This window comes from Pituophis catenifer, unplaced genomic scaffold, assembly GCF_029215685.1.
Source record: "Pituophis catenifer annectens isolate HBS135680 unplaced genomic scaffold, rPitCat1.0.hap2 SCAF_4, whole genome shotgun sequence".
NCBI classification, from domain to species: Eukaryota; Metazoa; Chordata; class Lepidosauria; order Squamata; family Colubridae; genus Pituophis; species Pituophis catenifer.
Genome location: NW_027256884.1, coordinates 110,837,529 through 110,862,781, shown reverse-complemented (window position 1 = coordinate 110,862,781; position 25,253 = coordinate 110,837,529). Strand labels below are relative to the sequence as shown.

The window sequence follows — 25,253 nt, the reverse complement described above, 5'->3', positions numbered from 1 at the left end:
TAATGTTGTATAATACCAAGAATCTTCCACATCTAATATAATACCTTAAAAGTGGCACTCTGATCTAGCACATCTGCTATTTGACAAAGAATCCTAAAACATCCATGACATAAAATGAAGGAATTGTTAAGGACACAACTCCAGTCTTAAGTAGTTAATGTCCCCTTGCAGCTGGAAGAACTGCCAAGGGGAACAAATTATGGTCTACATTACCATATCTTCCAGTCCTTTGTTCCCATATTGGTATGATTGCTAATCTGCATAATACATCAATACAGCACAAAGCCTCTAATGTGAAACATAATCATTTGAATATAAGATCCATTCATATAAAAACTAATATTGGAAATCTTATTTGGCTATAATCAGAATAAGTACAAACTTGGATATCATGGTTTATCTTGCCTATAAATACACGAACAGAAGAGAATGTAGGCCAGAAAACAGCATTCCCCCCCACCTCACCCTCATTGCCAAAATAGTTCGATTCATGCAAAAAAAATAATCGATGCTTGGGCTAAATTAATCACAAGCCAGACTTTAAAAAGTTAGTTTTAAATAAATATTACTGTTCTGTTACATTGTAGTTTAAGAGTAATATGAACCAAGAACTGATACAGATAGTCCTTGACTTATGACTGGTTGCTTAGCAACTGTTCAGTTATGATGGACAACCCTCCCCCCCAAAAAAAACATACTTGTAACCTGGATTTGAACTTCTGATGGCCATTCCCTCCCACTGTAGTCATGTGATTATATTTTGGGCGCTCAGCAACTAGGCCATATTTAGAACCATTTGCAGGATCCCCACGGTCATGTGACTGTGATTTATAGGTTTTCCGGGGACCAGCATTTACTTCCAGTTTCTGGCAAAATGTGCCCATTGCAGAAAATGTGATGCTTTAATGACGACAGCGTTTATTTAATGACTGCCACAAAAGAAGTCATAAAATCAGGTCGACATGATTTACCATCTTAATTCTGGGCTCAATTATGACTCAATTGCAAGTTAAAAAACTATATAAAAGTATAAAACTATTTTTCATTACGGAAGCCCAAGAGCAATGCAGTTTTTGAAGTTCAGCATCTTGTTTGAAATTTATTTCGCTTTGCATCCCGTTTGTTTCAATGAGGAAAATTGCAAACTACTCTCAACAAATACATTTCTATGCAGCCCTCCCACAAAATGCAAGTATCTCAAGCAAGGGTCTCAAAGGTGGGGTTCCCCCACCCCTTAAAAGGCAACTGGACTGTTGTTGTTTTTTTTCCCCTGGAGGGAAAAAAAAAAAAAGCATTCCAGTCGCTTTTTGAAGAAAAGAAAAAAAGCATCTTTGAGACAACTATGACCTAGAGCAGGGGTCTCCAACCTTGACTACTTTACGACTTGTGGACTTCAACTCCCAGAATTCCTCAACCAGCGCATGCTGGTGGAGGAATTCTGGGAGTTGAAGTCCACAAGTCGTAAAGTTGCCAAGGTTGGAGATCCCTGACCTGGAGAACTGACCATCTCCCCAGATTCTCAACCAAGGGGTTTAAGACTGTGGCTTTAAAATATCACATAGAAACGTTTTCGGATAAAAAATGTTCCAGCCTTAAATAATTGACTTAAGTGGTTCAACTGGCTTTTTTTGCATGTGTAATGTTTGGCCATGGAAGGGAGGAGTCCTCTTGAATGCCAACTTGATGATGCCCGTTTCTGTGATTTAAACGTGGTTCATGTCATCCGATTTAATATCCTTTTTCAGCTTGGCCAGGCGCACGAGACAATCATCTCTCCACTGTCTCCTGGCATTTAGGTGCTCTGGATCACTTGGAGTTTTTTTAACCATGGCCTGAAACAAAGACAAAATAAGTTATACGTTAAGATAAAGGTTTGCTTTAGAGTAGCCTGATTTGGCACGACCTATGATCGTGCCCATACAGTTTTCTTGGCAATGGTATGGAAATGATCTGCCACTGACTTTTTTTTTTTTTTTTGACTTTCCAGTTTAGTCTGGATTTGGGGTGGTTTCCTGGGCAAGGATTGTTCAACGTTCCTTTTAGCTTCCTTTTAGCAATCCTTTTAGATTTAGCTTCTAAATCAGGCAAGGTCAGTTAGGTGCTGCCATCTAGCTGGGACTGCTTAAGCAGGAACCCAATCAGGCAGCCCAACAGCATTCCATTCCCCCCAGAACACTGTTTCTAAAACCTTGGCCAACTGAAGATACGTGGACTTCAATTCCCATAATTCCCAGCTAGCTAGGGGAATTGGCTGGGGAATTCTGGGAGTTGATGTCCACACATCTTCAAGTGGTCGTTCTACAGCAGCTAAGCAAACTTTGCTCTTTTTTACGAGGGGGGGATTATTTTGTCTTTTAGGGCAGAGATCCCGAACCCTAAAAACCCAGTACCAGGTCCACAGCCAGTTGGGAACTGGGCTGCACAAGCAACAAGCTAAGCGCACGAAGCTACATTTGTGCAAGCGGCAGGCATGTGCGTGTGAAACCATCCCCTCACCCAGCCTGTTTGCAGAGCTGGAAAAGTTGGGGACTGCTATTTTAGCACTTCTAAAGTGATGGTAGCTTTGTTCTTTTTGATATCATGGAGTAACTTGTTGGTAGTTCTTCCTTGTTGCACAGTAGCTCCAGCTTGGCTCCAATACAGTAGTTCAGTTTATAAGTGAGCACCTGCTCTAGGTGTAATTCTAATGTGTTACACCCCCCACCCATAGTTTTATTTATGAAGAGACATCACATCTCCCTCACACTAGATCAGCAACAGTTTATTGCTAGAAAAATGCCTTTCTTTTCCAATCTGTATGCTTGTTATTATATGCATGAGTATACTGGTGTTATAGGGACGCGGTGGCTCAGTGACTAAGATGCTGAGCTTGTCGATCGAAAGGTCGGCAGTTCAGCAGTTCAAATCCCTAGTGCCGTGTATTGGGGTGAGCTCCCGTTACTTGTCCCAGCTTCTGCCAACCTAACAGTTCGAAAGCACGTAAAAAAATGCAAGTAGGAAAATAGGTACCACCTTTGGTGGGAAGGTAACAGCGTTCCGTGTGCCTTTGGCGTTTAGTCATGCTGGCCACATGACCACGGAGACGTCTTCAGACAGTGCTGGCTTTGAAACGGAGATGAGTACCGCCCCATCATTTCTAGAGTCAGGAACTCCGCCCCCTGTCGTTCCTAGAGTCAGGAACGACTAGCACATATCTGCGAGGGGAAACTTTACCTTTTACTGGTGTTAATGATAATAGAAGTGTCTCCTCTAATCCTTGCAGACTTTTAAAACATTTAAAATATATTTTTCCAATGTTCTTACCCTATGTGCTACTGCAATGTTTGGCAAAACCTGGTATTGCCAAATATCCCAGGGCACATCACCCCAAATACCAAACTAATGGACCATTGGTTATAAAGACTGACAGTTCCAGGAACTGTAGTCTGACACATCAGGAGACCATCAGGCTGCAATGAAAACACTACTGCTTTTGAAAAGATCTTCTCATTCACCTGATTTTTAAAAAGCTTCCCTGCTCACCATGTCATCAAACTATGCTCCACATTGTGAGGTTGTTAACAATAACATGCCTGTCCCTTTCTAGCAGAACTATCCTATCTCTATTACATGGGAAACAGATACTTGAATGCTGGCACTGGATGAAAGATTGAGAGATTATCCAGAACGAATGGGTTTATGATTTTGCCATCTTTTTTGACAGTGAAATCCTAGAAAAATAAATCTGATGCGATGATGGCCTATTTAATAAAAACCTCAAGCCAAGCAAAGGGAACTCACTTATTTGCTTTACTAAACCTCTGAAGAATAAAAGAGGATGATGGCCCAATTACAATTACCTTGCCTAGTTCTTAACTTGTCCCTGAATCCACTGCCTTCTGAAGCTAAAAAATAAGGCTGCCATATTGTTTTTCAGATTATACTTTAATCATCTGACTACTTTTTCTCCTCATATATTTTATAAAACACACTGGATTAGAAGTTGTTTTTATACATGGCTCTTTACAAATCAAATTACAAATCACAAAGCAAATTATAGAATGACATGCAGATGAATAATTCTCTATTTTACATAGTTTTAAAAGGTACTACAGTCCTTAAAAACCAGGCCTTAGAGATTAAATAAATACTGGGGACCCCAACATAAAAATGTCTGGGCAGGGATTACTACATTAAGGAATGGGGATCTGAACAGAAAATTGTGGAAAAAATGAAGTAGCTAAAAAAAAAAAGGAACAGTGAATTCATATTCATAACAGATAGTCCTTATGTTTGCTAAATACAGAAGATAATTCATTACATTTAATAACAGTCACACATGTGTTGAATGAATGATGTAATCAAAACAAAATGATGTAATCAAATCAAAACTGAGCATTTTATCCCATTTCGGACCATTATATATAATATCTATCTAAAACAAAATATGGTATTTTTGGGACCTGCAGAGTAGAATTTGATTTTGTTTCTTAAAAATCACACTATCATATTTCCATTTTGCTCTTAACCTCCATTTGACAATAGGAACAACGTAATGCATGCTGCATATAAAGAAGCACATTTGGTTGTAATGCATTCTATATGCTGAAGTTTATATGTGTCAACCACACAGAAAATTGTAAGACTGTTAACAAATAACAACATGATAAAAAAATTAATGAACCCAAATAAGGTAACCTAAAATTGATAAATTCATAGAGCACCTACCGTGTTTTCCCGAAAATAAGGCCCCGTTTTATATTTTTTTGAACCCTGAAATAAGCGCTTGGCCTTATTGCCATGCATCCAAAAGCCCGATTGGGCTTATTATCAAGGGATGTCTTATTTTGGGGGAAACAAGGTAATATGATAATGCAGCCGATACATTTTGCCAATTCCGCCCGATATTCAGTTTGTATATATACCTCATTGATTTTCTGTTCTGTTTCCCCAGAAAAATCTGGTATTGGTCCAAAAGTTTTCAAGACATGGATAATACCTTCACGGTATCTATCGCAATAGTTCAGCATTCCTGAAAGAGAATTGGAAACTGTTTAATGTTTCCCAAACAAAGAAAGTCTACAACTGAATTTGAGAGGAATTATTGACTGTCTGGAATCCTTTCTTTCTTTTTTCTGTCTAGGGGTTCCAAACAGATGTCTGCTAATTCTTTTTCAAAGAATGAAACTCGAAGAAAAACAATTCTATACCATCCTTTGAGAACTTCTTTGTTTCCAAGTTAGGATGTATTTTACATTTAACAAAAATCCTCTTTCTTGAGATTGTTCCCAGCAATTCAAAATTTCAGACTGTTTAATAGCACTCATAGTTTCAGCCAACATTATGTTGGATGGAAGAGAAGCAGCTGGGAGCTTATGAGCAGAAGAAGCAAATACAACAGTCAAATAGATATAAGGGAGTTTTGTTTTTGAGGGTTGTTTGGGTAAATGCTTTTTTTCCTTATTATTAAGGAACTGTATATGCTTATTTAAAGACTATAGAGTTTGGAGCAATATCAGCTCCATCAGATAGACCAGACCAGTCTGGGCCTAACTATTTAATTTGATTTTATCTCTGCTTTTTAAATTTTGTATGTATGTATTTTATTGTTGGCTGTTCACCGCCCTGAGTCCTTCGGTAGTAGGGCGGTATATAAATCAAATAAAAGTAAAAAGTAAAGTAAAAAGATTGGAAAAACAATCAAGTGAGCTAATTCTACTTGTTGTAAAGCTATATTATAGAATCTTGCAAGTCTGGAAGAACAATTCTACCTTTCTCTCCTTTACCAAGAAATTAGGAGTATCTCTTTTGAGCATCTTATCCCACCTACTATCCCACTGCAGATGATGCTGTCTTTTATCTGACCATTCTCTAGGCAGCATCTTTGGGCCAGTCATCCAAGGTCATTCCCACATACCATTAAAATCAGGAACTTAAGTTGCAGGTAATTGATTGATCAAGTGAATACTTAGCCAACAGCTCAGTCCTAAGTAGCATTAAGAGAAAAAACATTTGGGAGCTTACAATCAGTGAGCAAACAGGACGGCAAACAGGAAGAGGGGATTAGGTGAATAGAAGAAAGAATTTACTAATCTCTCACTTTCAGAGACAAAACAAGATAAATTCAGAGTTTGGATGAAGAATCCAGAGTTCAAGGTTCTGAAAATATAAGTGTCACAGGTTTTTTTACATATATCAAGGTTAGTGGGCTCCAAAACTCGAAGGGAGCCAACACAACTCCTGACCATTCAGCAACACACCGTAAGTACTCAAAGGCTAGTATTCATAGTTTACTATACCACTTCTCCCTTCTCTTCTTCCTCAACTACAACTTTTTTTCCTCCACTACTTCTCTTTGTGAACCTCTTTCTGGAAAATAGTAACTCTTATATTTGCCTTAGGCAGTTTTAGTTTCCCAAATGAACACAAACCACCTTCCTCAACGACCCCTCACCAAACACCCACCCACACGAAACTCAACTGCCCCTCTGCTCAGCTTTTATAGTGAAAACATTTCTGGGCTAACTATAGAGAGGTCTTAAAGCAGGGGTGTCAAACTGATGGCCTGTGGGCCGGATGCATCGCGTGCAGGCCACGGCCACCCTGGCTCCACGAAGGCAAAAAATGTCATGATACATCACCATAGGTCACGTGACGCGATTGAGTTTGACACCTGTGTCTTAAAGGGACAGGGCACCAGGAGTCCAGGTGCTGGCCATTTTGCAGGCAGCAAAGATCTACCTTCTACTTCAAACAATTCTTTAAAAAGAATAGACAGTCACTAAGAATGAAAATAGAAAGCCAGTAGGAGAAGGAAATATTTTCTGGTTTATTAAATATACATACATTTGGCGTGTCCCCCAATTGGTATGACTATCTGCTGGTTGGCAATATTTCAATAGCAAGTCCATTCCCCTAAAATCAGAATGGCTGAACTGGCGATACTTAGGCAACCAGAGACATAGCTGGATGAGAGCCTTCAAGATATGATAACTTCTTCCTACTTCCAAAGTGATGAATTTCTTATTTTTAAGGAGAATGGGGAAGGAGGACATTGAGAATGAAACTTATGTTCCTAAATGAAGGGTCCAGTCTGTGGATGATGAAATCTTCTCGTATTGAAAACATACCTCCAGGAGGTTGGGGGGATTTTTATTGCAATTTGACCTTTACAAACAAAACATAAACATATAAGCTTGAGGATCACACGGTGACTTGTTTGCCTGCTCCAAAGGTTGTAGACATAATGAGCCATACAAATCAGTTGCTAGACCATGGTGTAAGCCAGAGCAGTTTAGATTTGTTAGGTGACTGGGAATGTTGGGGGGTCAAGCCAAGTTTGGGAAATGGGTTCCACTTGGAACCCAGCTGCTATGGCATAAAACCAAAATGTTGATTCTTGGGGGAGAGCCAAAACAAAGGTTGTGTAGCATCCAGTTCAAAAACATTTAGCTGCAGTATTTCAGGAAACAAAGGACCAATACTGGAAGAGGGTTAATGAAATATGTTAGAACAGATTCATATCAATATTTTAAAAAAGGACTTCCCGTTTTTGAGCTACTTCCAAGAAGTTTGAATTATTTTAAATGTTACTTGTGACTAGTGCACGTATGCATATTTGTTATTTAATTAAAACAATATTTAGTCATGATCTTTGTGTAAGTGGTTGGCTATAAAATCAGAACTCTAAAGATGCCAAAGAGCAAGCTCTGCATGAATATGAGAAAATTCTACTCTTAATCTCAAGAAATATGTCCAGAAGTCTGCAATCCTTGGCATACTTACTTACTAAAACTGATAGAAGTGTAATAGAGTTCATTCTGAGTAAACATGAATAGATTACAAACATCTATTGTTCGTATATTAACCCAAGGACTATACTATTTAAGGAGCTAATGTAAAAGGGGGAACCATCAATTGATATTCTATTTCAAAATATTTCTAAGAGAACAGTCAGAAAATCATTTGATTTTCAATTGTAACAGTGCTTCTTTTTTATATTCTGCAATTTTTGCAGAAGCAAAATGGAGCACAAAGGGTTCCCTGGTTTTTCTAAAGTGTTAATAGCAGAACTAATAAAAGTATTAGTTGCTTCTACTTACACACACAATGATGTTTAGTGAGAATTCCCAAGCATACTCCAGCCGTCACAAGCTTCACAGCATTTGTAAATGGCTATACTTAAGTGACAGGCTGAGAAGCCTTTTAAAGCTGTTACTTTTTACATTATAAAGATCACAGTTGTAAAAAAAAAAAAAAAGGTAGAAAAAAGTACTTTTGCTAAAAAAAATTAAAAGCCCTAGGTTATGCATTTTTACTGATATGTATTTCCTGTTGGCATGAACCATACTGAGATTAAAAAAAGCAAATTTGGGTGAAGCTATTTAAGAATCTGGTTGTTAAGAGCCAAATAGCCTGTCCCAAAGTGTTTTTGGGAAAGTTGAAAAGAAGCAGGTAATTCTACCACCTCTGCGGAACCTGAAAAGATTATATCTATGCACAGGAGGTCCGTTGTTTCATGATTATATAGTAATAGGGTATCTGAGAAAATTATTTTAGTAGCACTCACTGCTGATTGTTGTTGTTTTTCTTTACTAAATGTGTTTTAGTGCCACCCTGCCAAACTGTTAAAATGTCCAGTTCCAAGACATAAAATCAGGACTCACCACTATTTATATTAATTCAGTTGGGTGTCCTTAAACTACCTTTTCCTATGAAAAACACTGTGGGTTTTTGTCCTTGTTCTGTTTCTTTTCATTCTCATGTTTCTTTTCTCTTTCTGTCTGCAATGACTTGCTGTTGGCATTTGCTCTTTATCCCAAAGCTTCTGGCATACAGTATTCTACTGTTGGATACAGAGTTCTCTTCTCAGGAATGAAAGCTGAAACTCTGCTCCTGTACTGGTTTACTTCGAGGTAAATCTCACAGGTATCCAGATTTATTCCCATCTAAAGCAGGACCCTCATCAACGGCTCATATCAGGGCTTCTCAATCTCAGCCATTTTCAAATGTATGGACTTTAACTCCCAGAATCCCCCCAACCAGCATGCATCTTAAAGTTGCTGAAACTGGGAAGCGGATGGAACTCACCAATGGCTGAGAGATATTAGAGCAGGGGTCTCCAATTGTGGCAACTTTAAGCTTGGAGGACTTCAACTCCCAGAAACTGCCCAACCAGCATGCATCTTAAAGTTGTTGAAACTGGGAAGCACGGATGGTTATTTAAACATCCTTGAGTGAACGGAACTCACCAATGGCTGAGAGATACTAGAGCAGGGGTCTCCAATCTTGGCAACTTTAAGCCTGGAGGACTTCAACTCCCAGAATTCTGGGAGTTGAAGTCCACCAGGCTTAAAGTTGCCAAGGTTGGAGACCCCCGTACTAGAGGATTCTTTATAACTTCATTGTGTGTGTTGTGTGTCCAATCACACTTAGCCAATAAAGAATTCTATTCTATTCTGTTCTGTTCTGTTCTATTCTAGTAAAGACATGGCGCATACACACACACACACACACAGAATGATAGCTTTAAGAAATGTTCTTGGATGGAGTATGGAAGTGCACCAGGAGTGGGTTCTACTTAACTTTACTACCGGTTTGCACTGTTCTCGCGCGCTCTTCTGTGTATGCGCAGATGGTCTATGATAACGTCGGGTCAGTGGGCGGAGCCTCCCACCGGTTTTACTACCAGTTCTTGTGAACCGGTCTGAACCGGGGGCAACCCACCACTGGAGAGCACACATTCTAATGTTTACATTTTTTATTAAATTAAATTCAAGTAAACATTCTGTACAAAAAGAGATTGGGGATGCTCTGGTTAGGGGTGTCAAATTCAAGGCCAGTGGGCTAGATTTGGCCCGCAAGGTGCTTAGATCTGGCCCATGGAAGCAACGAAGGAGCGCCTCATGGTGTCTCTGCCAGTGAAAACAGAGCTCAGGGAGCCATGTCCAACATGGCCACACACCCCATCCCCCGAGATCAAACACAACCCTGAGGTAGCCCTCAATGAAATCGAGTTTGACACCCTGCTCTAGGTGAAGAGACCTGAGGCTTTTGAATAGGGATGCAATATTATTTGTTTGCAAATGATTAGGCAAACACGTAGCAATGCCTCTTCTTAGGCATCCATGTCTGCATAAATCCAAGTACATGGTTTTCAACACTATGTTTTAGTTTATAATTCTCATAATTCCCAGGCAACATGTTCGAAAGCAGGACATTGTAGGAGCTATGGCAAAAACTTCTGGAAGATACCAAAACAGCAGCCTCTATTTTAAACCTTCAAATATTACATTATTTATTCCAAAATAATGACACAACTTAGCAAATACATTTTTTGCTGGTTGAGGATGGAACAAGTTAACAAGCTCGAGAAAGCTTCTGTGACCCAGTGGACTCAAACGATTGTTTCTTGTTAAATCAATTGAGAAAACTCCCTGCCCTGTGGAATGAACTGCCCCCGGAAATGCATAAGATCTCCGACCTCCGTGTATTTCGCTGTGCTCTCAAGACCCTGCTGTTCCGCCAAGCCGGGCTATCAATGTAATGATTTTTAAATTGGGTGTTTTAAATTTTTGGGGTTTTAAATCTGAGCCAAAATTATTTAATAATTTTAATTATTTTTAACTGATGTCTGTCTTTGTGCTTTTAATAGGCTGCACACTGCCCTGAGTCCTTCGGGAGAAGGGCGGTATAGAACGAACGTTGTCTTACCTGAACGTTCCTTCTCTGCGCGCTGATGGAGAATCCAAATAATGGGTAGTTCCTCAGCTTCATTGCTGGACTGGGTGACTGTTTCTTTAAGAAACATCCTTGGCCACTCCTCCTTTGCCTGGCTAATCTCCAGTTCATTCGCGAAGTCAACAGAGGATGGTATATTCCTGAAACAACAGAAGGAAAGAGAAAACAAGGCAGTCCTGGCCGGAAGCAGCCCAGGGATGGGTTGGATTCTCCATCAGCGCGCAGAGAAGGAACGTTCAGGTAAGACAACGTTCGTTCTCCAGCGCGCTGCCTGGAGAATCCAAATAATGGGATATACCCAAGCTAGTTAGAAGAAGGGTGGGAGGCTGCGTCACCCCGGTGAGGAACAGCCAGGACAGACTGCAGTACTCGACGTCCAAAAGAAGCTTCAGCCGAGGCAAAGGAGTCAATTTTGTAATGTCTAACAAAAGGAGTCAAGGTAGTCCACGTGGCAGCCCTACAGACATCAAGGATGGAAGCCTGAGTAGCCCAAGCCGCTGAGGTGGCTGCGCTCCTGGTGGAGTGTGGAAGTATCTTCCCTGGCAGAGGAGCCCGTCTTGTGCGATACGCCATGATGATGCAGGCCCTGATCCAACGGCCTATCGTGGATGAGGAAACCTTCATGCCCAAAGTAGAAGGATTGAAGGACAGAAACAAGGCTTCGGATTTACGGAAGGCCGCAGTCCGTTTGATATAGCGGCGGAGAGCCCGTTTAACGTCCAGGGTATGCCATTGCTGTTCAAGATGATGGCTAGGAGCCGGACAAAAGTCAGGCAGAATTAACTCCTGGGCACGGTGATATAGAGAATTTATCTTCGGCAGGAAAGAAGGATCTGTACGAAGAACCACCTTGTTGGGATGGAACACGCAAAGGTCCGGCCGTACCGAAAGCGCCGCCAACTCAGACACACGTCTTGCCGAAGTAATTGCCACTAAGAAAGCAACCTTAAGCGTTAGATATCGTAGAGATATAGATGCCAAGGGCTCAAAGGGATGTGACATGAGAGCTGATAGAACCAGTGGCAAGTCCCAGGTTGGGTATCTATGAATAGTAGGAGGACGGAGATTGGATGCGCCCCGTAAAAATGTCCGTATACTGGAATTCTGGGTCAAAGGACGATCGTTCCCAGATGACAGAACTGTGCTAAGGGCGGCCACTTGTCGCCTCAGGGTGTTAGGAGCAAGGCCACGGTCCAAGCCGTCCTGTAGAAAGACAAGCACGTCAGAAGGAGAAGCAGTAGTAGGGTCCTGATGAGACTTGGAACACCATGTGCAAAAGGCACGCCAGGTGGCGTCGTATATACGGTTAGTGGATGCACGTCTGGCAGACTGCATGGTGTGGATCACACAGGCCGGGATGTTGTCCTTCCTCAATCTGATCCTCTCAAACGCCAGACGGTCAACTGCAGCCATTGAGGATCTGGGTGCAGTACGACCCCCTGGCTGAGAGATATCCGGTCGTTGGGAATGTGCCAAGGACGTTCCACCGAGAGGTTCCGAAGGTCCGCGTACCAAGGGCGACGCGGCCAATTGGGGGCGACCAGGATGAGGTCCGCTTTCTCCTCCAGCAACTTGCGAATCACTCGGGGAATGAGAGGCAATGGGGGAAAGGCGTAGAGAAGGCCTTGTGGCCATCTGCTCCGAAGAGCGTCGCACCCCTCTGCTCCTGGACAGGGGAACCGGGAGAAGAACCGGGGAAGATGAGTGTTCAGCTGGGTTGCGAACAAGTCGACCGTTGGAAGGCCGAACCGCTTCGACAGCTCCCCGAACAGCGCCGGAGCTAGACGCCACTCCGCCTGATCTATTGGAGTCCGGCTGAGCCAATCTGCCGTGATGTTCTCGACCCCGGATATGTGTTCGGCTGCTAGGGAGAGGACGTTCCTCTCTGCCCAAAGGAGCATTCTGGTCGCTTCCTCCATTAGCTGTCTGGAGCGAGTTCCCCCCTCTCTGTTGATGTGGGCTTTCGTTGTTGTATTGTCCGTTAGGACTAGGACATGATGCCCTCTCACAGACGTCTTGAAGTGACGGAGAGCGAGGTGGACCGCTCGTAGTTCCAGCCAATTTATGTCGTGCCGTAAGTCCCGAGTGGACCAGCGGCCCTGGACAACTGACGACTGCAGATGGGCGCCCCAGCCGAATTGACTCGCATCCGTCGTCAGGGTTAAGCGACAGGGTTCCAGGAAGAAGGAGCCCTTCTGTATGGACGGGGAGATCCACCACCTCAGAGACAGCCGTACCGTCGTTGGAAGGACCACGGTGATGTTTGAACAGGCCCGGTGGGATCTCTGATAGGGCAGGAGGAACCATTGGAGGGGGCGAGAGTGTAGACGAGCCCACGGGACGATGGAGATGCACGAAATTAGCTTGCCGAGTAATTGGGACAAGGTGATCAGGGACACGGACCTGCGGGCAAGAACCTTGGTCACTGATGACTGAATGCTTTGAATCCTGTCGGGGGATAGGAAAACCCGGCAGCTGATGGAGTCGATGAGAGCACCCAGATGGAGGATGCGAGTGGTAGGCCAGATTTGACTTTTGTTGAGGTTCAGGGAGAACCCGTGTTGTCGCAGGACACGAGAAACGACTTTCAGATCGACGACAGCCTGATGACGAGAGGCAGAAAGGATAATGATGTCGTCCAGATAGCACATAATCCTGATGGGGACTTGTCGCAGAGAAGCTGCTAATGTAGCCAGCAGTTTCGTGAAGGTCCGAGGGGCGGACGAGAGGCCGAACGGCATGGCCCGATACTGGAAGTGCCTGTTGGCATAGGCAAATCGAAGAAACCGTCGATGACAAGGACGGATCGGGACATGCAGGTAAGCCTCCTTGAGATCGATTGATGTCATAAAGTCGCCTCGTCGGACGCCCTGCAGAATCGATCTGAGCGAGTGCATCTTGAAATGGTGGTATTTGACGAACTTGTTCAATGCTTTTAGGTCCAAGATCCCTCTCCAGTCCCCGGAGGACTTGGGGACGAGAAACAGGCGCGAGTAGAACCCGGAGCCCCGTTGTTCTACTGGCACTGGCTCGATAGCGCAGATGTTGAGTAGGTGTTGAACCTCTGCGTCCATTAACGCCCTCTTTGCCGGATTGCTCGGAAGAGGACATCGCAGGAAGCGGCTCGGAGGGCTGGAGAGGAAGTCCAAGGTGAGACCGAAGCGCACAGTCTGAAGGACCCAAGCATCCGTTGTGGAAGAGATCCATTGGGGCAAAAAATGGAGAAGACGACCACCGATAGGAAGCTCTGCGGAATAGTCACTTGCCCCTCCTGAAAGATCGGTTGGATGCTCCGCGGTACTGGCGTCTGGAGGAGGGTTGGCCTCTGCCTCGATCACGGTAGGCGGGCCGATCAAAGGCCCGATCTGCTCCGTAGGTGTAATGTTGTCTTGGAAAGTAGGACCCCCTGGGTCCGGAATCAGTCCGAAAAGGCTGACGCTGGCCATAAGGGGTAAACCGCCTATCGTGGCGCCTGTAGGAGGATGGCATGATTTTACGCTTATCCTTGTCCTCCACAAGGATAGGGTCTAAAGCGTCACCAAAGAGGAGAGACCCCTTGTAGGGAGCAGATGCCAGCTTCCACTTTGACTTGAGGTCCGCCTTCCAATGGCGGAGCCAAAGAAGACGCCTGGTGGTGACATTGGAAACAAGGGCCCGGGACGAAAACTTTGCTGCATTTAAAGAGGCGTCCGCACAGTACTCAGTGGCTGCAATGATTTTATTAATGTCGTGATGCAGCCTGCTGTCCTCGGGTGGGAGCCGCTCCTGTAATTGGCGCATCCAGATGAGCGATGCGCGGGCAAAGAAGGAAGTCGCAGTAGAAGACCTGATGGCCCAAGCAGCGGCTTGGTGTGTCTTACGGAGAGACAGCTCAGACTTCCTGTCCTCGGCCTTGAGGCCATCAAGGACGTCGTTAGATATCACCGAGGAAGACGTAAGGTGGGCCACCGGGGGGTCAACAGCAGGCAACTGGATCAGGTCCTGGAAGGAAGGATCAGAGCAATACAATCGTTTGTCAAGACCGGTGGGAGCCGAGATATAGGCCGGCTGAGACCAGGACCTTTGAACCACATCGGTGAATAATTCCGGACATGGGATAAAATCCTGGTCCGGTTTCTGCAGGAGAAATAAGTCACCATGGGGATTGGGATCCGAGGTCTGAGATGATTGAGATGGAGCAATCCCCATGTTAGTTGTAACCTTGGCCTTGTGGAGCAAGGACTTAAACATGGAAGGTCGGAAAAATCCCGTAAAAGCAGGCCTTTCCGGAGTTAGATCCTCATCCTCGGATAATTCCCCTTCCTCGAGCTCGTCTTCCTCCCAAGGAGAGTCCTCCATGATAAGGGGATCCGGATGATAAGAATAGGCAAGTCGCGGATCATCACAGACATGAACCAAGGGAGGCTGAGCCCTGGCCGGGGCGTGAGGCACTTGGTGAGGATCCGAAGACAGGATGCGAGACATCGTCTGAGACACGAGATCCTGGATGTCCCTAGAAAGCGCAGGCTGGAGGCCCTCAGATGTGCGAAGACCAGCTGCAGTTGGCGTAAAGGTAGCCTCTGGAGGGGACTTTCCCAGAGGTCGGGTGACAGGTGCACTGGGTCCTGGGTCCACAGACGGGAAGGCCGCAGCTCTCAAAAGTTGAACATCAGAAGAGCCGTGAGGCGACCCAGATGTAGCTTGAGGCTCAGGGAGTGGCCTGGCTGGAGACAGCTGGCGATGACAAGGTTGAGCTCTTTGTTGGGCAAGAAGATATTGCCTTTCAAAGGCCTTACGCTTCCTTTCCTCAGCTCTGTCAGCAGCAGAGGAGCGTTTAGAAGAATGAGGGCTGGCAGACCTAGCCCTGACTTCACGATTTTTAGGACCCTTGGATGAGGTTTTAGCTCTCTTCCTGGTCTCAGGAGGACTGTAGACCTGCTCAATGTCGGAAGACATGTCCGAATCCGCCATAACGACGACACAGAAAAGGTAAGCAGCTGAAACAAGTCAGAGATGCAAAATAATTAATTAATTCGTTTTTTTTTTTTTTTTTTTTTTGGTATTATAAAGATTCCTTATCATAAACCGAATATTTAGAGAGCTCCACTTCTCCTATCATTTATTATTATTATTATTATTATTATTATTATTATTATTATTATTATTATTTTATATATATATATATCCAGGGATAAGCCAATCAGGAGGAAAGAGCAAACTTCGGAAAAAGGAACCAATTAATCAGGGCAAACAGGTGTCACAACACCCCCAGCCTATTGGCCACAAAGGAACCCAGGGTTGCCTAGGAGAAAGGAGGTTGGAGTGGCTTCAGCTTTGGATATCAAACCATAGTGGATCAGCCCATCTTCACCACACTCTGTGGCAGATTCGTCCCGCCCAGCAACAGAAATGGCGGGAAAACTGCAGGGCTGACAATAAACGGGCGCTAGGCTGAATTCAGCCCTCAAGCGCCTCAGCTCCCAAGCGCCGAAGATAGGACAGGAGAGGGAAGCTGCTAGGCTCCCCAAAACAGGCGCACACGGCTAGCAAAGACCTATGTAGCCGAAATCACGAGAAGCCTGAGAAGCGCTGAGGCAGTTTAAAAATGGCGCGCGGCTAGAATTTTCGCCGCCAACGCCATAACGGTCGAGCGCCGAAGCCGTCAATCAAATCCAAACGGCGCGCTCAGCTCAGCCTAGCCGCCGAGCGCTGCCAGCAGAAAAAAAGGGGAATCGGCTCGCTCTTTGAATTACGATCGCTTCAGACCTTGAGGAAGCGATCAAGGGGGTTTGCGGGGTAATGTAGGGACCCCCAGCCGCCACAGAGATCGTTGGAGTGGTGTGGGAGGCAGAGGGGGGGGTCCGGCTATCCAGACCCCCACGCAGCACCCCGGCGGCAGGCCAATCACTCGGAGTTGCCTTCAGGTAGAGCTCCGAGGAGTCTGTTACATAAAGAAATAGCGGAGAGGAGTCCCCTGGATAGAACCCCAGGCTAACTCACCCGGCGCAGTAACAACAGGGCCGTTCGTTGTGACACTGAATCCACACCACTCTGAAGAAGTTATTAGAAGAATTTCAGATGGAAAATCCAAATAATGAGGTATTTCACCAGCCAAATTGCTAGAGCCAAGGAAAAAACCCAGTCTCTCACTTGACTGAGTGAATGAACTGGAGATTAGCCAGGCAAAGGAGGAGTGGCCAAGGATGTTTCTTAAAGAAACAGTCACCCAGTCCAGCAATGAAGCTGAGGAACTACCCATTATTTGGATTCTCCAGGCAGCGCGCTGGAGAACTTTATCTATCTATCTATCTATCTATCTATCTATCTATCTATCTATCTATCTATCTATCTATCTATCTATCTGCAGTTAGAAATGATATAGACTAGATTAGACAGGCTTTCAAAATCCAGAAAACCAGAAACAGCTTGTCCAATTTAAATAGGAACAATGGGTTTGCCTGTTAGAAAGGGGAAGTGGGACAGCAAAGTTTCTTTCTAGGCCACAGGTGTCAAACTTGCGACGTCACATTGTTATCACATGACGTATCACAACTTTTTTCCCCTTCACTAAACCGGGGGTGGGGGTGGCCAGTGCATGACACATCCAGCCCATGGGCCACAAGTTTGGCACTTCTGTTTGGCCCTAACAACCAGTTGGAAGTTTATTATGTTTATTTATTTAATTTATATTTGATCTTTCTGTATACCTGGGAAGGCCATGGCAGCCTGCAATTTTACAAATACTAAATAATAAAGTTCATAGTGAGATGGGCGGCAAACAAATTTAATATTAAAAGCTATAGAACTAAAATATAGCTAAAACATGGTCACTAAGTTTAAGTCATGGAAAAATGTTTTAAATTAATAACCTTGAAAAGATGGTGGTTCTCTGAACTGGAAAGGCAGACACTCCCAAATCATGTGATACTGAGCGATTGTCATAATTTTTAGAGAATGCAAAAGTTATAGTCATGCCAGGAGAATAATAGTATGTTTAAACATGGTGTAACTAATACATATTTTCATGAAATAGCTCCAACCAACACAATGCTTGAGCCTAAAACTTCTGTTGCAAAGTGAGACAATTGTTAAGTGAACTTTGCCCCATTTTACAACCTTTCCTGCCCCAGTTGTTAAGTGAATCACTGCAGTTTTCAACTTAGTAACATGGCTGTTAAGGGAATCTGGCTTCTGTACTGATTTTGCTTGTCAGAAAGCCACAAAAGGGGATCACATGATCCCAGGACACTGCAACTATCATAAATATGATCCAATTGCCAAGCATCCAAATTTGGATCACCTGACAACGGAGTTGCTGCAATGGTTGTAAGTGTGAAAAACAGCCATAAGTCGCTTTTTCAGTGCCATTGTAACTTCGGTCACTAAATGAACTGTTGTAAGTTAAGGACTACCCGTATGTATGTATCTTTATATATCGGGGTGTAAAACTTGCAGTCCACGGGCCAAGATGCGTCACGCACTGGCCACGCCCATGCCCGGTTTAGCGAAGGAGGAAAAAGTTGCGATATGTCACGTGACAACGATGTGATGTGAGTTTGATACCTCTGCTATATATGTATATGTGTGTGTACCAGGGGTGGGTTCTAAATTTTTTTACTACCGGTTCTGTGGGTGTGGCTTATTTTGTGGGTGTGGCTTGGAGGTCATGTGACTAGGTGGGCGTGGCTAGCTGGTCAGAGTCATTTCTGGAAGGTCCTCACACTTATGACCAGTCCTCGCACTTACGACCCGACTTATTTGTTTGCTTTTAACACTGATCAGCTGTAGGACGGCCCTTTGAAGCCCCGCGGCAAGAGTTTAAACAGTTTTTTTCCTTCTAGTCATCAGCTGGGACTCAGGAGGCAGCAATAGATTGGGGGTGGGACCAAATAAAAGGTAAGAATAACGTGGGTGGGTGGGGGGGGTGGGAGGGGGAGAACCGGTTCGGTGACGTCATATCGTCACCGCTACCGGCTCGGCCGAACCGGGACGAACCCACCACTGGTGTGTACACACATACAGAGAGAGAGAAAGAGAATGAGAATATTCTTGATGTAATCATGACTTTGGGGCGTGGACAAAATGACTGCACATATCTGTTCATGGAAATGCTATGATTTATGCATGCGTCGGGTGTCACCATGCCAGTAAATAACCTCAACATTTGCATGATACTATCGCACATATGTCATCGTTTTGATGTCATCAGGTTCGTAACAGAAATTGCTGATCAAGACCTATTTAGTTTACAAATGTCTGCTGTTTAAATATCACAACAGTTACAAACCTTCAGCGTTTAGATGCATTGTTTCCAGAGGTCCCATAAACGCATACCGCATTCCCAAACCATCGGATATCACAAGATCTAGATCATCTGGTGATATTACTCCATCCTGCATAGAAAAAAAATATTAATTATGAATATTAAAGAATGCTAGAATTCAAATCTACTCTATAATCACTTTGCTGATAGGAAATACTGGAAAACAAAAAGGGTAACATTCATTGTAGAACAAAAGTTGTTGACATGTCAATCAATCTGCATGGTGCTTTACAGAGTAATATGGTCTCTCAGATTATTTCTGATGGCTGGGGAGGATGGCGCAAAGATGTCAGTTTTTATTTAAAAAAACATTAAAGGAAAATAATTCAGAAGAATTCAGAACTGTGGGGGTTTTGTTGCTAATTTAGATGTAGCAAGCTTATCTGAAGGCATAGCGCCTTACTTCTTTAGCTGCCAATGGGAAAACCATACAAAATTATACCTCTGATTTTAGCAATAGCAATAGCACTTAGACTTATATACCGCTTCACAGTGCTTTTACAGCCTTCTCTAAGCAGTTTATAGAGTCAGCATATTGCCCCCAACAATCTGGGTCCTCATTTTACCCACCTCGGAAGGATGGAAGGCTGAGTCAACCTTCAGCCTAGTGAGATTCAAACTGCCAAACTTCTGGCAGCCGGCAGTCAGCAGAAGTAGCCTGCAGTACTGCACTCTAATCACTGCGCCACCTCAGCTCTTACTGAAGAGCTCTACAAAATGATCAAAAATAATTTTGAATGATTTGTGCCTGATGAACAGAAAGATCAATGGCATAATCTAAAAGGGTTATTAGATGAGCTGAATTCAAATTGAAGGAGACTTTATTTTTGGCAGGACAGTCAGAGTGCTTCTCTCAAAATTAATAACCATACATTATGCAGCCTTCCTGAACATGATATAAAATTGCTTTCTAAATGATACAAGTCCTGGATGTAATTAGAAACATAGGTCCTTTACAGGTAATCCTCAACTTACAACAGTTTGCTTAGTGACCATTTGAAGTTACAATAGCACTAAAAAAAGTGACTTGTGACCAGTGGTGAAAAAAGTGACCAGTGTGACCAGCATATTATACAGTGGTGAAATGTAAAATTTGTTACTACCGGTTCTGTGGGTGTGACTTGGGGGGGTAATGTGACTGGGTGGGTGTCGCCAATTTTTTTTTACTTTTAAAACCATTTTTTCTACAACCTCTTCAGCGAAGACGTTGTAAAAAAATGCTTTCAAAAGGCTCTGACGATCCCAGCTGAGTTGCCTGATCGGCAGAGGCTTTTTAAAAAACTCAGCTGGGCTTGTCAGAGGCATTTCTTTTAAAAGCCTTTGACGATCCCAGCTGAGCCGCGCGATCATCAGAGGCTTTTTTACTTTTAAAAGCATTTTTTCCGCCGAAGAGTTTGTAGAACAAATGCTTTTAAAAGTAAAAAAAAAAAAGCCTCTGATGATCGTATGGCTCAGCTGGGCATGGGGAGGGGGGCAGGGATTTTTGCTACCGGTTCTCCGGTAGCCTCCATCGCTTTTTGCTACCGGTTCACCTGCCTCCATTGCTACCGGATGAGGCGATTCGGTCCGAACCGGGAGCATTTCACCTCTGCTTGTGACCATTTTTCACCTTTAAAACCGTTGTAGTATCCCCATGGTCATGTGATCAAAATTTGGATGCTTGGCAATTGACTCATATTTATGACTGTTGCATTGTTCCAAGGTCACATATTGTGACCTTCTGACAAAGTCAATGGGGAAGCGGATTCACTTAACAACCATGTTATTCACAACTGCAATGATTCATTTAACAAGTGTGGCAAGAAAGGACGTAAAATGAGGCAAAACTCACTTAACAACTTAGCAACAATTGTGGTCGTAAGTTGAGGACTATTCATAGTCCATAATATTCATATTCAGTGGTGTTGTGAGATCTTGCTCTTTTGGTCAGAAGGACAAAAGCAGCCTTGCGTTCAAGAGCTGCAGTGGCGCAGTGGTTAGAGTGAAATACTGCAGGCTACTTCTGCTGACTGCCGGCTGACAGCAATTTGGCAGTTCGAATCTCACCAGGCTCAAGGTTGACTCAGCCTTCCAGCCTTCCGAGGTGGATAAAATGAGGACCCAAATTGTTGGGGGCAATATGCTGACTCTGTAAACCACTTAGAGAGGGCTGTAAAGCACTTAAGTCTAAGTGCTATTGCTTTTGCTCTTTGTGGTCATGAGTGTGAGGTTATGATGCAAAAAGGGGGGCTTGCACCTTAATGCTACAATGTTGTCTGCCCGCCACTACCCCTTAAAAAAATGATGCAATATCACTGATATTTTGCAGCTTGACTCTTCATCATATAAAATACCAGTTTCCATTGAAGTATGATTTTGGAGGCTTTCATTAACCTTTTCAACTGGGGTGTGGGATGTGTTACAGTATGTGAATTATGCAGAGGTGGAAATGGACAAACATGATAATTAAATACAGAACATCCAACTGCCATATGCGTTTTTTACACTTTGGTTGCCTCATGAAAGCAATCCGCATGGCCTAAACATGCCCAGCTCCTTAGGTTTATTAAGAGGCAACTCCCAGTTTCCAACATAGGCATGCCATGAGCTGCTGTTTGAAACTCAGTTAACATCCAGAGGATAAATTTCCTAGCAAACCAGCACACCCAAAAAGCAAGATAAGACAAGTCTCCCTGTTCAGATTCATCTGCCTCTTTCTTGAAAGCTCTTCCCAACAATATACTTTTAAATGAATTGTTTTTACAATAATCTCAGTTCAGAATATATGTTCTTGGCAAGAAAATCAAAAAAAAAAATTATGTCTTCCAATCGAAGACCAGATTATACAGGGAAATTGCATTAAACAGAAAAAGATTAAAAATAATCAAAAGGAGGCACATCATACATACATCAATATAAGCAGTAACATAAGACTTGTAGTCCACATTTTTGATAGTCCTAAACATTCCAGGAACTTGATCACAGATTCATTTCAGAAACAGTGGCATAAATAACCAATCATACCAATCCTTTTGTTAAAATCTTTTCATTAAAATAGGATTTAAGTAGCAAAATGTATGGTCAGATGTAGTCCTTAGCAGTGGGGAATTCCAATTTTTTTTAGTATTGGTTATGTAGGTGTGGCTTGGTGGGCATGGCAGGGGAAGGATACTGCAAAATCTCCATTTCCACTCCACTCCAGGGGAAGGATTCTGCAAAATCCCCATTCCTTCCCCTCTCCTGGTGGAAGGATATTGCAAAATCTCCATTCCCACCCCACTCTGGGGCCAGCCAGAAGTGGTATTTGCCAGTTCTCCGAACTACTCAAAATTTCCGCTACCGCTTCTCCGAACTGCTCAAACTTTCTGCTTCCGATTCTCCAGAACCTGCTGGATTTCATCCCTGGTCCTTAGTAATAAAGGGGCTGTGTTGGCACAATGGTTAGAATGCAGTATTGCAGGCTAACTCTGCCCACTGTCAGCAGTTTGATCCTGACCGAGTCAAGGTTGACTCAGCCTTCCATCCTTCCGAGGTTGGTAAAATGAGGACCCAGATTGTTGGGGGCAATATGCTGACATTTGTAAACCTCTCAGAGAGTGTTGTAAAGCACCATGGAGCAGTATATAAGTTTAAGTGCTATTGCTAATAGTGGAGGAATTCTACTATATTCTTTCTACTGGCAGTGTTCCCCACAACACATTTTTTATGAATGGAAAAAATCCAGTTGATACAGTGCATCAGTTGAATAACTCTATTATGTCTTTGCAATAGTGGTGGATTCATTGCTGAACTTCCACCACTAGTCAGCATGGCCTATGGTGAAGTTATGGTTTAGAAATAATTGGACAACCACAGTCTTATCTAATATGAATCAGAGAGTTAAGTGATAAACTTACAGAACCAGCCTGATTGCTTCAAAACACCCAGAGGAAATGCATAAGCTATAGACAACCTTTGCCCAATATTTAAACTGTTTATACAGCTGTTTTTTTCAAAAGATGAAATTACATGGCTGATACATAGACCATAAACATTACTTCTTCATTTACTTACAGTTGGCTGCAATCAACTATGATGCAAAATTTTAAACCATAGTTTCTTATGCAAGCCATACTGGTATGAATTATGCAGTATTATGCTATAATGAATGGAATAATAATGGCTTATTTCTTGAATTCATAAACCTCTCTATGACCAAACCAAAGAAAGTTAGGTCATTAGCCAAAGTAAGAAGACGGATCATTCTGGCGAACCATCGTTAAAATGAATACTTTTTCTTAATACTGTAGAGTGTTGCTTGATCCAAGTGCCCTGATTTCTTTCTCCCAATCACACTAGAGCAGTGTTTCTCAACCTTAGTAGCTTGAAGATGGGTGGACTTCAACTCCCTTCAAGCTTCCAAGGTTGAGAAACATTGCACTAGAGGAAGGAGGTCAATTGTATGTGCTGAGGCTAGATCATAAATCTAGAAGTGCCATAAATCTAGAGGTGCCAGAGATGCCCGATGAGAGGAGTGTCTTAGAGGAGTGCTTTAAAGCAGAGGTCTCCAACCTTGGCAATTTTAAGACTTGTGGACTTCAACTCCCAGAATTCTTTGCTGGCTGAGGAATTCTGGGAGTTGAAGTCCACAAGTCTTAAAAGTTGTCAAGCTTGGAGACCCCTGCTTTAAAGCCCACTGCTTGCCTTTCCACTTCTGAAAATCTGTGGAATTAACACATAACATACCTCATCCATACCCACAAAAGTTTATTTCCATAAAATACCAGAGAACTTATTCCAACATTCTAATAATAATAAAAATGAGGCTCTAAGTGCCTTATATCTTCATTTATTTCCCATTAGTCAAGAACAAAGAACAAAAAATATAATAAACATTTAAAACAAACCCCATTTAAGACAAAAAAATTGGCACAAATCAGAAGATTTCCATGCTAGTAATTTATAACATTATCTTGATATAAAACATGTTGTGTATTCACATTTCAGGAGCCATTGGTCATGCTTAATATTTTTGAGGCCCAGAGGACACAGGAGTAACTTGTGGACCCAAACTAAGAACAGAAATACACACACACAGACACACACACAGACACTATAATCTGCTGTAATTCCTACTAGTGTTTTCTCATGAACTGTGTATAATGATAATTTCAGGAAATATAAGTATATTAGGAACAGATGTGAAACAGGATTACAACTGGCACAAATTCTTCAGGTAAACACATGTTCTTACAAGCTATTAGCACTGCCTCTTAAGAAATTTTCAACGTTCTGGGTTTATATTGTTGAAAGACTAAATCCAACAGAAATTTTAGAATTCACAGATTTCAAAATTGTTGTGAGTATTATGATTCCTTCCATCATTCTTAACAACTGGTAAAGAAGAAAGGTATGCATGTGTAACTGTTTTCTTTAATGAAGTTTAACTCCGCAAAGTGAATCAAATTCAGAACTGAGGTCTATAAATGCCATATAGAATGTTTCTATGGGTTTATACTGTATTACTATAAAAAAAGAACCTTATTATATCTCCTTTGGAAAAGCCCACATCCCAAAATGATTCTGGACTATCAGCATAAAGACTTCATAGAATCCTGAACCAAAGGTATGACATATGCTGGCTCACACTTATTTTATGATACCAGTAGCCACTCCCCTTTGTTAGAAGAAACTCAAAACTCTTCCACAAGTTTAGCAATTGAGAGCAATTGAGAGTGAAGCAAGTGGCCAGTTTTAAATTTTTGGTGTTAATCATAAAAGAGGACCTGACCAGGGGTGCTCACATTGCAGCACTGATCGAAAGGGCTCAGCAGAGATTATACTACCTGAGACTTCTCAGGAAACAACAACTGAATGAAAAACTGCTGGTGACCTTCTACCGTTGCATCATAGAGAGTATTTTAACTTACTGCACCTGTGTATGGTTTGCCAATTGCCCAGTGGCAGATAGGACAGCACTCCAGAGGGTCAACATCATTGCCCAGAGGATCATTGGTTGTCCTCTCCCCTCCTTGGAAAAGCTTTATAGCTCCCGCTGCCTTAAGAAAGTTCAAAACATTCTTAAAGATCCATCTCATCCTGGGCACCCTTTTTTTGAACTATTACCATCTGGCAGACGGTACAGGACAATAAAAACAAGGACCAATAGGCTTCTATCCCAGAGCAGTAACTATATTGAATTCTACTGTAGAGTGTAATATTAATGCAGTATCAGGGGTTTTCAATTCAATTGTAAAGAATGTGAAGGATGTGT

At 42.9% G+C, this 25,253-nt stretch overlaps 1 protein-coding gene across 1 annotated transcript in view; it reads right to left on the bottom strand.

Annotated features, from left to right (window-relative positions):
* Nucleotides 1-1,405: 1,405 nt before the first annotated feature.
* The window catches only part of CRYL1 (crystallin lambda 1), a 48,802-nt gene continuing 24,954 nt past the window's right edge, over nt 1,406-25,253 (bottom strand). Inside the window, exons 6-8 of the mRNA XM_070942843.1 lie at nt 18,986-19,091; nt 4,905-5,011; nt 1,406-1,832 (exon numbers count right to left, since the gene is read on the bottom strand). Coding sequence (XP_070798944.1) covers nt 1,704-1,832; nt 4,905-5,011; nt 18,986-19,091 — 342 coding nt within the window. The 3' untranslated portion in view covers nt 1,406-1,703. The remainder of the gene's footprint in view (nt 1,833-4,904; nt 5,012-18,985; nt 19,092-25,253) is intronic.